The sequence below is a fragment of the Alligator mississippiensis genome, chromosome 6 (assembly GCF_030867095.1).
Source record: "Alligator mississippiensis isolate rAllMis1 chromosome 6, rAllMis1, whole genome shotgun sequence".
Classification (NCBI taxonomy): Eukaryota; Metazoa; Chordata; order Crocodylia; family Alligatoridae; genus Alligator; species Alligator mississippiensis.
The window spans coordinates 72888463-72904460 of NC_081829.1; the positions used below are offsets into that span (position 1 = coordinate 72888463).

General features: G+C 46.4%; 1 protein-coding gene across 4 annotated transcripts in view; it reads right to left on the reverse strand.

Annotated features, from left to right (window-relative positions):
* The window catches only part of ADGRA1 (adhesion G protein-coupled receptor A1), a 593458-nt gene that overhangs the window by 71864 nt on the left and 505596 nt on the right, over window positions 1-15998 (reverse strand). For all 4 annotated transcript variants that reach the window (XM_014607805.3, XM_019484192.1, XM_019484194.2 and 1 more), the window contains 2 exons: window positions 13823-13950; window positions 12503-12626 (listed from right to left, as the gene is read on the reverse strand). In XM_014607805.3, the coding sequence (XP_014463291.2) occupies window positions 12503-12626; window positions 13823-13950 (252 nt within the window). The remainder of the gene's footprint in view (window positions 1-12502; window positions 12627-13822; window positions 13951-15998) is intronic.

Consider the following 15998-nt stretch of genomic DNA (forward strand, 5'->3'; position numbering starts at 1 on the left):
GAGAAGGAAGTGTATTTTCACCCCGCGGCATTCAGGTGTATAATGGGTGATGAGCGGGTCCTGTTCAGGCCCCTCGACACTGTGTCCCTCGCCAGAGTTAACCCGGCGGGCGAAGTAAACCAGACCCTCACCCGGGAGTGTGCCCATTGCCTAAGATGTGCTCGGGAGAGTGAAGAACCGGTACCGATCGACCGGTTCGCTCCCTTTATGCTGGAGTCTAGATTAAGGGGTCATGAGCTTCCATCCGAGCTCCGTGAAGATCTGGAGACGGAGGAACGCGCCGCAGATGAGAGGGTGGCCCCACAATATGACAAGGGGGGAGTACTAACTGCAACTTTTCGTACTGTAACCGATCTAATGCAAAAGAATTTAAGTTTGAAAGCCAAGCTGCGTATGGCCGTTCGAGCGGTCAAAAAAGCGGCTGTGAAAGAGAATCCTGAAACGCCACGACAAGATGGCGCCGAGCGAGAGGGAGACTGCATGGAAGAACCGGAAGAGAAGGGTGGAGCTTCGGAGGAACCCGCGAGAGTTCGGTCAGCGACTCCGCCCACCGACGCAGCATCATTTCTGGCAACCCCGCCCACCGACGCAGCGTCGCTTCCGATGACCACGCCTTCATGCTGACGAAAGGGAGAATCGAGCGGAGGAGTGCATCTGCCCCTCCTTCCTGAAGAAATAACAGCAGCAATGACTCCCACAGCAGTAGTTCAGCCTGTAACAACATCGACTCCCGAAAGAGCAGCTCGTCCTGTAACAACGATCAACCCAGTAACTGATGCACAAGATGAAGTTTGTGCCGCCACCAGTCGCATTCGTGCTTGGACGGAGTTACAGCAGCTGTACAAGGAATCTGAAATGGAGTCTGACGAGGCTATAGTCTCATGGCTGGAACTCATGTCCATGGAGTTTGAGCTTGGCTAACCACCTTGTTGTGTGAAAATTTTGTAAATATTTTGTTATACGTTAACTTATTTTTTTAGAGTTTTTGTTTACAGATCCGGAATTCAGAGTGCGTGGTGGAGAGAAGCCCCAAGAAGGATAACATCTTCGAAAGAAGTGAGGGCCTGACGCGCGACTTCGCCATGACGCCCACTGAAGCCCTGATCGTGCAGTTCTTTGTTATGAATCTGATCATGTGTATATGTATTTGTGCTGGTTATTATTTGATTAGATCCCTAGAGGACGAACTTCTTATGTTAGCTAATTTTATGTTTACCCGTTTAGTTCAGCAACCTGTGGTAAGAGCTCTTGATAACCCGAGTGATGAGCGTGCAACATAATTCAGCTGTGCCTTCAGCAAGGGGGGATGTCACAACCCAAGGGTGTGATTTTTGTTTGTGTGTGCTTCGGCACTGCTGAATTATTTCCCGCCACTCGTAGCTTTCTTTGCAAGGTGCATTTCTTAGTTGCAAAAAGAGAAGTGCATGCTGCAAGGAGTTCCCGCCATTTGTATTCAGATTTGTGCCCCGCTATTGGCCAGTTCTAAATTATTCCCACGTGGCAGCTAGCGATTGGCTTGCTAGCCGTATAAGAGGCTTGAGCAGTTTCCACCCAAGTTGGAGGACTCCACGACTATCAGGAGGAGGAGAACTTCACGTCTCGTGAAGATCTCTAAGCGCTGCGGAGCCTATCGGACCCAGCGTGTATCTCAAGAAGGCTATAGGGGTCTGATCAACCTCTCGCCTCTCCCCATCGCCGCCTGATCCCTCGACGTACCCTTCCCTGCGCGCAAGTTCCACGGAGCCTAGCAAACTTTGCGTGAGTGAATCCAGAGCTCTACCCGGGTTTGAGTCCTGCAGTTTTTTTCTTCCCGTTGCCGAAACCCCATTGCGACGTACTCTCGAGGTTTTTGTTCATCTTCCCATCGCCGAAACCCCATTGCGACGTACCCCCATGTTCTGCAGGTTCGAGTTTTGTTTTGTTTTGTAACTGCAACTCAAGCAAGTTTTCCTGCCTGCACCGCGACCATCTTCGGTGTAAGTAAAATAATCTTAAATCAACCACTAAGTGTCCGTGCCTAATTCTAGCGTGCCGCCTGTCTTCCCCGACCCGGCGTGTCCGGGCTGCTGGCCACAGCCCGCCACGCGAAGAAAACCCCCCCGAGGGCCTCGGACTGCTCCTGGCCCGGACACAACTATAGGCAAGCTATGCTTTTTCTCTTTTGTTCCCTCCTTCTGGCCTATTGAAACTTGAATTATTTCTTCCAAAATGGTCCAGCTTGAAAATGAGGAGTAGGTGTACCTCTATCCCCCACAGAATAGTTTAGCTGCTGAGAGCACCCTCAGAGGAGGTGAGAGATATAGGTCAGAACTCCCACAGGCTGAAGAGAACCAAGGTCTCCTAAACTCTAGATGAGTACTCTAACCACAGAGTTATTGCATGAGAGAGGCAGGAAAATAAAGGACTAATCCCTGCTCTCTCTTTGAAAAGACAAAAGCAGGGTGTTTCAGGTCCTGAGTCCTGATCTGACATAAGTGCCTCCATGCAGCCCAGAGTTTAGGCACCTATGGTCATGAGAAGGATGGGACTTAAGATGCACTGCTATCTTCAGCATTTCAAAGAGCCAGTTTAGGCTGCTCCTTTCTCAGTGTTCTTTACTGCTATGAATCCTATTCAGAGAGTGCATCTACATGTGCATTTACTCTGGGGTGCGTTTACTCTAGAGTAAATTCATGAAAATTTACTCTAAAGTAAACCCAACCCAGGCAGTCATCTACACGTACAGGGATGTGGGACCAAATCTGCTGCTCCTGGCAGCAGTCTGTTTCTGCCCTCTCTGACCTGGCACTGACCCTCTGCAGCAGCCAGGGGGAGCTCTAGGCTCCCCTTTGGTGCTAGACCAGGGGCTGGAAGGGAGCACAGGACCAGGAGACAGCTGTCTCCTGGCAGGAGCTGAGATTGCTCCCTGTCCCCAGAGGGCTGTCTACTGCCAGAATTGGCTCCACCACCAGAGCCCAGGTGGGGCAGGGGTCTTGGAAAGAGTGTTAGGAGTCGAGCAGGTCCCATTCCCCTGCCCCAATTCACTGGTGGGCCAGCTAGCAACCGTCGGTGGGCCCCCGCCTAACTGGAGGTTCACTGCTCCTCCTCTGTAGCTTTTTGTTTGATTGGGGCACAGGGCTCTGACCTGCCCCTGACTAGGACAGTGCCCAGCTCCCACTCTGCAATCATGGGGCAGGAGCTGGGGAGCCTATTCCCTGTCCAGCTCTATGATCACAAAGCTGGATTGGGAACTAGTTCCCAGCCTATTCCCACCCCCTGCTCTGCAATTGTGGAGCTGTGGCTTGGAACAATCTCCCCAGTCCCCATTCCGTGGTCATGATTGGAGAGTGGGGGCAGGCAGCTCTCAGGGGCAGGGAACAATCTCCCATCCCCTGCTGTCAAGCTGACCAGGAAAAAGTTTGCTCCAGGTTGGCTCTCTACAGTAAGTAATCATCAGTAAATTTGCTACTTGTATTTAAAGGCAGTAAATTTACTTATGATTAGAGCAAATTGCTGTGCTGGAAGCACCTGCACGTATAGGCGGTGTTACTTATTCTGCAGTAATTTGCTCTAATCTCTTGTAAAGTGTCTTGTGAAAACATGCCCAGAATCATAGCTTAATCTCAGTGTTGTAAATGGAAGTTATATGACATACTTAAGGCTGTGGATTTCACTCGGGGAGCCAGACACCCTAAAGGAATGTCTATACCACATCAGTAGTGGGTCTTAGGGAGGAGTGAATTGAACATGTCCCACCTACCTGAGTGTTCTGACATGAGAGAAGTAGTTAGCTGTGTTAGTCTGTGAAGTCAGGCAGAAGGCAGGGTAGACATGCACCTTACAGACTAACTAACTAATCTATATAGAGAAGATAAGCTTTCATAAACTTGAGTTCACTTCACCTCATGTTCTGACATGCTCTAGAGCCAGTAGTTCACACTTAAAAATGCTCTATACTCATCTAGACTCTGCTGGAGACAGAGTACTTAAGTGTGGGAACCAGGGACAAGTCAAGATCAGCTTCCTAGGTGAACTAAAGCACATGAGCTGACACAGGTGGGTAGGATGCAGATGGTTCATGCTGAGCCCCATCCTCTCCAGCTCCACCATTGACAAGGTTCAACATGGCAACAATCAGCACCTCAAAAGCTCTGTGAATCTAGCCCAAGGTAACCTAAGGCTCTACAGGAAATCTAGAGTCAGGCAGGAAACTGAAATCAAATCACACTTGTCCGAGCTTAGTACCTCAATAACTGGACCATCCTTTACCCCCACTCCCTTCCCTTTTTTTTTTTTTTTTTTTCTCTTTTCTAACAAATTGTGCACAGAGTATCAGCTAGGCAATAAGGTGAGGGAAGCACATAGAAGCCTCCGGTGGAAAAAGATACACGTGTTTTAAAGGACTGTTTAGATTTCTGGAGAGCAGATACAATATTTGTTTCCATAAATCTGAAACTAAGTGGTTCTTTTTAGTTCATATTGTTGACATTCAAGGGGATAAAAAGGTACATCTGTCACCTAGAGTAACAAGCAGTTCTTGTGCCATTGCTCATATTTAACTTTCTCCCTAAAATCATTGTGAGACACTCAGTTCTCTGAAAGAGCAATGGTTAAACTCAATTATTTTTCAAAGACACCTGCCAGCTAATCAGGAAGAGACTGAAAGGAAGTCAGGTTTTTATTCCACATGGGTGAAAGAGTTGTAATGAGATTATGCGCAAAGAAAAGTAGTGGAGCAATGGAGCTAAAGGTTCACTGAACAGTGACTCCAGGTTTACTCCATTTGAAAAAACTGTTTGCATTGGGAATTTTCCACCAAGCCCTGCATTGTTTCAAGGTTGAATTTAAATTTCAGTTGTAAAGACTGGAGAGACACCAAAGAGACAGCAGCTGTGTTGTCTACAAAATATACATTAACTTCCATTAATGCTACTTTGAGTTAAAAAATTATGATGTAGGGCCTTTAAAAATGTACACTAACACAATAGTTCAGGGGTGGGCAATTATTTCAGGCGGAGGGCCGCTTACCAAGTTGTGGCAAGCTGTCGAGGGCCGGATGGGTAGCCCCGCCCCTTGACAGGTGCCCTGCCCCCTGGTCACCATCTTGAGACCAATGTTCCAGGGCCAGCGCTGGTGCAGCCCAGAGCAGGGCGCAGGCTGGCAGGGGTCTGTGGAGCCAGGCTGGGCTGCATCAGCAGGGAGAAGGGGGAGCTGCATGCTGGGCAGCAGCAGCAAACACCAGCAGGGAGAGGGGGGCCGCAGCTGTTGCTGCCATGGTGCAGCCCCGGATGGCTGAGCCTGGAGCTGGTGCAGAGCCCAGACTGGCAGCAGGGGTGGGTTACAAGCTGGTGCTGAGCACAGGAAAAGTGGCCTCTCACCCACCCCATGGCCAGTGCCCCATGCTGCAGCCACTCGCAGCCCACCTGGGGCTGCCTGTGCCTGGCTCAGGACAGCCCCACGAGGGCTGCGAGTGGCAGCAGCAGGGAGCACTGGCCATGGGGCGGGGGAGGGACCACTTTTCCCCCGTGCTTATCACCAACTCATCCCCTGCCCTTCCCTCCCCTCCCACCCCTTACCTGAGCTTCCCATGCTGGGGCAGCCACATAGTCCCAGGCCAGAAGCCCTTACTGGGACTTCCGGCTGGAGGGGGTGGGGCCTGGGGAGGGCCCTGCTGTTGCAGGAGCTCTCCAGGGCTTCCCCTGGGTCCTACTGCCCTTGGTTCCTGTCATCTTTGACAGGAACTAAGGACAGATAAATTTTAATTGTCTAAATTTTTTTAGGGGCCCCACGGGCCAGATAGAATGACCTCATGGGCTGGATCTGGCCTGCAGGCCATATTTGGCCACCCCTGCAATAGTATTACACTAGGATCATCCTTTGCAGCTACATGCTACTTGAAAGAAAATGTGATAGCTCTGTACTGTAGTGTTTAACAAGGGCCAGTGTTTTTCTGTTTCAGTTCCAATCAAGTTACGAGGATTTCAAAAGATGAGCCAAATCTTGGCTCCTACTTATGAAGACTTGACAGACATGTGAGTCACATGTAACTATGCAAATAGGCTCTGCACTGGGATAACAGATTTATGTGAATGGCTATACTTGTAAAAAGAAGAATGAGACTCTCTTCACCCTCTCCTCCTGCTAAAATACTTAGGCAGGATATGGGGTATTATCATTGTAGCAGGACACTTTAAAAGAGCCAGGCAGACTGCAGAGCCCCAGCAGATGAGGCCGATTCAATTGAGGAGTCAGCAGATGCAGAGGCGGACAGATGAGGTGGGTTAGGGGAGGCCTTGCATGGCTGCTGAGGGGCAGCTGACTAGCAGGATCTTGGGCTGAGACAGGGCATAAGCCCAGGCTAAGAGATGAAATGGCTGCAACACTGGAGGAGCTGAGGTAGCAGCCCTTATTAGGGAGAAGACACCAGCTCCTGAGGGCCATCTGTACCACTGGAGGATAGGGTAGGAACTACTGGGGAGGTGGAGGCTCCTAGGGACATGGAATGAGGTCCACAAGCCTTGCAAAGGGCTGAGAAGGTGGTATCTGGGGAGAAGACCAGAGACTAGCCCTGGGATAAAGGGTGAATAGTGAGGACAGGGAAGAGCTAAGTCAGCCTGGAAGGAACAAGGGTTGTATTCCCAGAGCTCAGGAGAAAACAGGTTTGCCCTGGGAGAGAGGGATAGAGGAAACCGAGGCCTAGGCATAACTGGACCAGCTCAGAGAGGAGGGCAAAGTCATCAGCCTACAGAGGTTGATCAAGTGGGCCCAGAGAGCTAGGGCCAGAGCACGTGAGACCATGTGCAAGGTCGGAGTGTGTCCATACAGCGGGGCTGATATGAGCTAAAGGGGCCTCTGGCCCCACAGGGAGAAGAGAAATTTGTAACAAGGGCCCAGGAAGGAGGACCTAGGATAGAGAAGGGTTGATGGCTAATTGTACTGGTCCTCTGTGAGGACCTTGACTGACCTGTGTGGGGCCATCTGGGCTAAAAGGGTAAAATAGACCACTGCAGAAGTGGCCAATGCGGCAGAGAGCCTGGCATCTCAACTGGCCTAGCAATGGAGCCAGGGCCTCAGGGAAGCCAAAGGTCTCTGGATTGGGACTACAGCAGAGAGGTAGAGGCCAGGGCCATCATAGCTCATGTGACGATGAGTGGCAGAGTCATCTGAGGAGTAGTACTAGTCAATAAGGGTCCACGTAAGGATTAGGGCCAGGAGAACAGGGCTTAAAAACACCAGGAGTGGGGCTACATCTTGGAGGGAGGCCTATGAGGAAAGGCAGTAAGACCAGGTTGGTCCTAGGTAAGATCAAAAACCACACCCGACAGGTTGGTTGGTATGGTGGGACTGCCTGTGGCAAGGCATCCCCCAAGAAATGCCACAGGAAATGCCACAGTGAAAGGTGAGGATGGGGCACCAGAAAGCCTCAGCACCAACTACCTTGTGGGTTACCCCATGGAAGGGGAAGGCTAAAGGAGCTCACCATAACAGAAAAGCAACAGGCAAGAAGGAAGACCATCTGGGTCCTTGCGGGATGTGGGGATGTAGAGAGGCCTAAACAAGCCAGAGCCAGATCTATGTGAAGGGGAGAAGGCCTGAGAACATCAGAGACGCGTCTTCATGAAGGGGAGAAGGCCTGAATAGGGTTGTGAGCCCTGAGTGAAGTTAATAGGCCCAAGAGGAATTGAGTGGCCTGAGTGAAGGAGTTTGGCCTAGTTGAGGATATGAGTTAGAAGGTGGCCTGGTTGAAGCATGAGCCAGATATGATAATAGAGCAAAATGCATAGGACAATAGAATGAATCAGATAGGATAATAGAGTGAACTGGATGTGATGGCCAAACGCAGCTCAGTGGAAGGGCATGAGTCGGAGTGTGTCCCACTTGGGGATAATAATCAGATATGACAGTTGAACATGGCCCAGCTATGAGCAGGAGCTAGTAGCCTGCCCAGCTGGGTGGCGTGGACCAGACATGACAAGCAGAATGCCATCTGTGAGGCATGGGACATGGTGTAGGGAAGGCAAGGAGCCATGTGTTTGCCTGGCAGCACTAGTCCCTCAAATCCTACTGTAGCAGTAATCCTCACAGAGTTAGCACAAAAGTGATAAGTACTACCTGGGGTCCCTCTGTGACTTTTAAGGTGTACCATTAGCAGGCAAGGAAGGTGCAGAGGCAATTTTCTGGGAGAGGATATTTGTTCAACCTGTGCTACAAGTTGAAAAATCCCCACCTTGGATTTTGCAGAAGTGTCTCCTGCTGTCAGTCAGCTCGTATCAGAGATTCAGTGTACATTGGGCCTGGGACGTACAGATGTTATCTACTGTCAGGGATTGGTGCTGCAGAGGAGGGTGAGATACCATAGGCACCTGGCCCTGAACACGTGTGTGCAGGGTCTCTGCTTAGATTTCTCCAACAGCATAATGTGTCTGTGCTGTCCAGCAGCCCAGGATTTGGCATAATACCATGACAAGCAATAACTACCGTAGATAATGTGTTTTATTAAAAAATTCCTGTAGTTTATGTATTACTCACAACAGAATTATTAACTCATTTAGCTAAATCAATTTTTCATTATCACTGTTAATAGTGCACTGTTACCATGCAAAATGGACGGTAAATAACCAGACAATGATTATAATAACAGATGGTCATTTGTGATTATGTAATTGCATGGCCATGGCTGCCCTACAAACTAATCTTCTACCTTGAATTGCTAACTATGGATAAAGAAAATGATAAATGATGTTTAGATTTGCTGCAACTCAGAGATTAATTACTATGCAACTGACTAGATATTAAGAGATATTTGTCTCAGAATAATTAAATATTCAACTGTGTCATATAAAATAATGTCATATAACATACATCCTTAAATGCATTTGCTGCATTAAAGAAGCTCATAATCTTTATGGATGTTGTTGAAAGTCATGTACAAATATATCTGGGCCCCAGAGCTCAGGTTGGAGCTACTGCCACTGCTGCTGCTACTGGACCAGACTGGAGCCAGAGCAACTGGGCAGGAGTGGGGCTGGAGCCCTGATGGAGCTGAAAGATAAGTGCTGGGAGGGGAGAGGTGGAGGGGGAACAGAGGCTGCAGGGGGAAGAAGGCACAAAGGGGATTGCGTGTGCTAGAGGTGCAAGCATAGAACAGGGCAGCAGCAGGGGGGCAGCAATGGGGGGGACAGAAAGGAGAAAGGGGTGGAGGGGACAGGTGGCAGGGGATAAAGTGGGGGGCAAGGGGCAGGCTGTTTGAACCCTAACAACACGTGCCCTCTTACCACATCCCCACTGCCTACCCCTTTCTACCGCCTCACTGCCTGCTTCCCCACTACCTGCCTCCCTGCTACTGCTTTTCCACTATGTATAGAACCTAATTATTGGGGAGTCATCTTAAATTCAGAGTTGTCTTGGATTTGGGTAAATATAGTAACTTCCAGTGAATGCATTAGTAAGTCTAGTCTTAAAAATCTTCACTGGCACATTACAAAGATCCAAAATATTTTACCACTCTATTAAAGTAGATTACATTTAAAAACACACTTACACAATAAGTACAAACTATACTAACAGTAGGTCAAATACTATTTTAATATCACCCATGCAATGACAATAAATGCTTCATAAAAAATGGACAGAATTCCCTGTTTTGTTTGCTTTCCTCAGTCAGGAATAATGCAAAGTATGATGGATAATTTATTGTGCCTTCCCTGGGTTGCTATTCTATTGTATCTCAATGAAATTTTACCTAATAAGAATATTATATGATGCAAAAAGAAGGAAGTTTATTTTCTAGTGTTTTAGTATGCCTGCTGAGAAATTATGAGTGCTTAGAAGAGTAATAGTAACATTTTCTGAATCATCATAGATTCATAGATGCTAGGGTTGGAAGGGACCTCAATAGATCATCGAGTCCGACCCCCTGCATAAGCAGGAAAGAGTGCTGGGTCTAGATGACCCCAGCTAGATACTCATCTAACCTCCTCTTGAAGACCCCCAGGGTAGGGGAGAGCACCACCTCCCTTGGGAGCCCATTCCAGACCCTGGCCACTCTAACTGTGAAGAAGTTCTTCCTAATGTCTAGTCTAAATCTGCTCTCTGCTAGCTTGTGGCCATTATTTCTTGTAACCCCCGGGGGTGCCTTGGTGAATAAAACCTCACCAATTCCCTTCTGTGCCCCCGTGATTAACTTATAGGCAGCCACAAGGTCGCCTCTCAGCCTTCTCTTGCGGAGGCTGAAGGGGTCCAGGTGCCCCAGTCTCTCCTCATAGGGCTTGGCCTGCAAGCCCTTAACCATACGATCATATTATCAACTGAAATATAATATGTGAATGAAGATATAATATTTGTAATTAAAAGAATGGATGTTGTCTCAAGCCAAGAGAATCATTTATAAATTAGATAACAAAGGAAGTTGAGCCATTGGCCTCAGCGAAGATTTATTACTGGGAATGTTTTATCCCCTTAAATGATCAAACTATAAAGCTCTGTTCATTTTTTTAATTAGAAGCGAGTACAAAACTTCTAATGTTATTAATATGGCTTTATTATGTAGGCTCAGTTCCACCAAAAGTAACAAACAGAGAACATCCATTTGCTTATTCCACTGACCTGGGTCTCAGGACCATAAACTGTTGAAGGGAAGGAGAATACATACTTCAGATTACAGGTTTCAGTGCTAATGCTGTTTGATAAGAACAGTGTTGTGTTCACAGATATTTTCTGAATGGAATTCTTCAGTGAAGACCAGCAGAGGGAGAAGCCTGCTGCTTCCCCTGCCCCTGCTCTGCCAGTCCCTGCACTCTGCCGGCAGGCTGGCGCGGCTGCGCTCTTCGGCCCAGGACAGTGAGGGCTGCCTCTATCGCAGGGGCCTCACACCGCACGCCTGCAGCTCTGCACAGAGAGGAAGCCCCGTGCCGGCCGCAGGGACCTGCGCAGCAGGGGGAGGGAAAGCAGCAGGCTCCAGTGCAGGGCTTCCCCCACTGTGTGTGCTGGAGCTGCAGGCGGGGCGGGGCTGGGGCAGAGCCCCAACGATGGGGCTGGCTCCGCTCCCTCCTTTGCATGCAGCGCTGGCTGGAGCTGCACCTGCACGGGGCACGACCTCCCTGCCTGCTGCTACTGCCAGGCACGGGGGCGGCACGCCATGGGGGAGTGTGTGCGGGCCCTACACTCCCCATCCTCACACCCACACCCTGCCCAGCTGGGCTCCGTGCTCCCGCTGACCCTCTGGCGGGAGGATAAGAAGGGGGAAGAGCTCCCCCCAGCATGGAACAGAGCCTCCCCCTGCCCTGGGGGGACAAGTGTGGGGCAGCGCCCCCCTCTGGGGCCAGGCAGCCTCACAGAGCCCCCTCCCCACCTCACCGCAAGCAGGGGAGGGGGAGGATGAGGAGCCCCCCAGCACGGAACAGGACCCTCCTCCTGAGCGCGGAGCGCTGGGGGCCAGGGCGGAGTGAGAAGACTTCCCCTCCGGGGCCGGGCAGCCCTGGGTGCGGGATTGCTGCCAGCTGTCAGGGAGCTGCCGGGCCTGGCCATGCCCCCGCCTCAGTTCAGCTTACCTGTGGAAGGGAGGGCTGCTCTACTGCCCCCGGGCTTCTGGCTTGAGCCACTGCAGGCACGTGCCTGCACTGCCTGAATAGAAAGGGAACATCTATCCATTTGGAAACTGATTCACTCTCTGCAGGCTAAACTAACCTGCAAAGATGGAATCAATTCAGGCTTGGGCTTTCTGAATGTCTGTCCCTAGCCATAAAGCTTCACTAAGGGAGAAAGGCTGAAACAGTCCTCTCCTTTTCATATTCTGTATAGGGGCCAGTCAAAGTCTCACTCCGTGTATCCAGGGCAGCATAAGGACTGCTCTGTCTGTGCAACTCAGGGAATGCATATCTCCACATAAAAATGAAGCAAGATGATGAGATGGGGACAGTACAACCTGCATAGCACCTATTGCATGCGAGTTTGCTCAGTGAAGTTCCCTAGCACACACTTCCTTTCCAGACCTTCTCTCGGTCAGCATGACATAACACTGTCTACCTATTTTGAGTTGATCTTAAAGATGTAATTATATTTTAAACATTAACATTACCCCAAAATATATTCTGTAATCACACATTGGGCCCCAGGGGCCTCCTTTACAAGGCTGAAAGGTTTATACACACACACATACACTTTCTTCAATGATAGTTAGCCACAGCAGTAATAAAGTGCTTTTAACTATGCACCTTCATCCATGGAGCAGAGAAAACATTTAATTTTCACAAAGAAATATTTTTTTCACAAAGACAAAAGTTAATGTATTTGCCTAGGTTCACACAATAGCTCAGTGGCAGAGCCAAAAACTGAATTCAGAGTTCCTGCTGTCCGGTGTTGTGCTTTAGCAGACCATATAATGATTTCTCCTAACAATGGATATGTTTGCTAGAACCTAGAAGAACCTTTGATAAAAAAGAAGGCTATCAGCATTATGTTGAAATGAACAGCTTCAAGGCTTCTTCTGTTTTTAAAATAAGAATAAAGTAATAAAGATACTTACAGCTTGACATATAATTGGGTATTTAACACGATTGATTCCACCAGCAAAAACAGCAAAAGTAAGAGCCGTATGGAAGCAGAAGTTGAGCAGCATGTGCCATCCTTTTCTACTGATTCGGATTGTGCTGTTCAAAATTAACATTTAAAAAAATTACATGTCTATAGCAAAAAACCACACTTTTGGAAAAGATATATTTAGCTTAATAGATCTGAGGCCTCAGATTCCTGAACACAAGGCTACCTACAGAATAGAGGGCCTGATTTAAATCCCGTTGACGTCAATGGGGGTGGGAAGTTTCTACTGATTTCAATGGGCTTTGAATCAGGTCCTGAATGAAAAGGAATATATATATAAATGGCTTACTGCAGGATGTGATGTCAGACATACAGTAGTTTAACATGACAACTCTGAAGGATTAAATGGAAGATATGAATCAAAATTCAGTGCATTAAGTACACTTTTAATATTTAGCCTCTTCTATAGTACAACTCCTATACAGTAACTAAACATCATTAACAATATAAAAATTGTTAATGATGTTTAGTTACTGTATATGGTTAAAATGGCAACATAGACATTATTTACATACTGTAAATAGAAACAAACTTCTAAAACCAAACAGACTTTAAAACGGGAAATGTTAATATATTTTTTACACATACATATTTACATAAGCTTGTTCTTGGATATCAACACTTCTTTCAGAGGTATTACTGAAGAACTTGAAGTTAGCATCAAGTAATATAAGACCATATATAAGATCATATCACAAAGCTTTGTTTTCAGTGTCACATTATAAAGGAAATAAGGAACTTTCAGAACAGCATAAAGCCATTTAGAGCGGCTACTCAGCAGAAACTACAGCTTGGGACATAGCCACTGTAATGGTTCATAGCTTTGCAGCTTTCTAGTCATAGCATTTTGCATTTCTGTAGGTATCCTAAGATGCACGTGTATTTGTTGTGTACTTTTCAAAAGGAGTGCAAAAGGACACATTTCACTAAGTTACTGTTAGAGGACCTTGCACTAGGATCATGCTGCAAATGTTTTGAAGGAAAAATTCAGTTCCCTTTTCATTCAGAGATCCAAGTATAAATACAATAGAACATATGCTTTGTGGAAACTTAAAAAAAAATATTTGTGAAATGCCATTTCACATTCTTGTTTGGCAACATTATACTGTGGGTTTTAGCAGCTGACAGTAACTAAATTCACTGAAACACTTCACTTTGGCTAAAAGAAGGGAAAAACAAGGTTGTCTTCAGTTCAATGTGGCAGCCACTAACATGAAAGTCCATGTGCTTCAAATTGAATTTTTACCTGTGGTGCACAATGTAGGTGATAATGGACGCGAAGAGGCACAATAGCATAACTGCGGTACATGCATATACCACAGGGTGCAGGAACTCCCCTGGGTACTGGGGGAAGGACAGCACTGTCTTCAACTCCTGTCAAGGAAGAAAAATGAAATTAGCCTTGTTAGACATGTGTGAGCATCTAGGACTTCAATGGAAGACTTCTCAGCATTTTCAACTGTCCTTTGGATTTTCACATGCTGTATTTTGAAGCAGAGAAGTAAGGTGAATAACTTTATCTGAATAAAGTTCATATTCATTTACAATTACATCAAACTGCTCTTCTCTTGTTTGCATGTGCTTCTTAGGAGGAAATTAACCTTTTTTTCCAAATGCAAGCTATCCCAATTTAAAAAACAAACAAACAAAACCCCAAAAGGAAAAATATGCAAAATATCACATGAAGCAGACATTAGCAATGCCTTTACCATTTGATACTATCAGTGATTGTCTTTTACTATAATAGTGTTAACAAAATGTCTAACTACAATGACAATGACAATGTCAAGATGTATATATTCTACCTTGAAAGGACTACTTAAAGACACAGAAACATGGCAGTAGACCCAAGATAGCAAACTCAGAAAATTCTGTCAAAACCTTTGAGACAGATCTTCACATACTGTAAATCACCAGAATTCCAGCTGGCCCAATTGATTTGACTCTTTGCATAAAAACATGAACCTCTACTCTCAGCTGCAGAAATGTATGGCTTTTGTTGATGTCAACGGTAGCTGCATAGCAACATAAAGGACAAAATGTAGATCTGTTAGTCCTTTGTAGGGCTGCTGTAGGTGTTGTTATCTATGGAAACAAAATGGCACTAAGAAGGAAAAATGTTGACAGAGCATGTATACTGGTATATTTAACCGTATTAAATTCCTAAACCAACCTGTTGTATGCCTAACCTGGAGATACACGGTAAAGCCACAAGTATTATGGGGACTATTAGAGAGAATAATAGAAGTCAAATCAGCAGTAAGGTCAGTTGAAAGGCAAGTGTAGCCTTTTTTTTTTTAAAGAAAAAGGAAGATGAGGAGAATTCTTTATCCATTTTGCATCAAATTTTAAAAAATACAGAGTTTTCCTAGTACACATTGTAACACATGGGTTTGTGCTCCTATATTTCCACAAAAAAAGGAAAACTCCAGAGCACATGCAGATTGCAATTTGCATATGTCCACCTCCATTTACAATCATACTAATTTGTGCATAAAATGCAAAAGTTCATACATGTGATGACTTCTAAGGCTAAGTACAGACTGTCAAAAAGCTCAAGGCTGAATCAATTCCATCTTTGCAGGTTAGTTTAAGCTGTGTAGATTGAAACAATAAGCAAGTGAACAGACATTCACTTTTGATTCTGGAAATGCAGCCACATGCCTGTAGCGGCTTAGGCCAGAAGGTGGGGGTGCTAGAACATAACTTCTTGCTTGACTGGAGGAGAAAGCTTAGGCCAAACTCAGCCTGCCAACCCTGCAATGGGGGGTGGGGGTGGAGGGGAATTTGTGGGGGAGGTGCACAATATCCTGGGATGCTGGGGGACTGTGAGTTAACTTGAATCTGGAGGGGATCTTGGACAGAAGTTTAATAAACCAATTTAACCTAAATCAGTTAAATCTGATACTACATCCATCCAGGTTTATCTTAAACCTTTTTTGGCCATTTTGAAAGTGGTTTATGTGTACTGAACTTTGTTGTGTTACAGATCTAAACCTGTTTCTGATCACTTATGCTGGTTTATGTGTAACTTCTGCCCCCAGCCTGGGTGGCTTATTTGAAAAAAAATGGCCCTTATTATCTGTTAATATAGGATAGAGTACATATTTTATACAATTTTTACAAAATTTAGTGGAGGAAAAAAAAGATGGCACAGAAACACCCTATAAAACCTGGGATTTCTGCAGATGGATGAAGATGTTAGGGTGCATGTGCAATTAATGACCAAAAAATCTTGAAAGAAAATAGGAACAGAATGACTCAATGAAATTTAAGTTTAACATTTACAAGCATTTATTGAAAGTATTAAGATTCACTGTAGGATTTATTAGTTCTAATTTTTGCTGTGTAAAGAAGGCTATTAATTTGCTGACTTGATATGAAGATAGTAACTGGTCTCCTGTAATGAAAAAGTAAGCCTC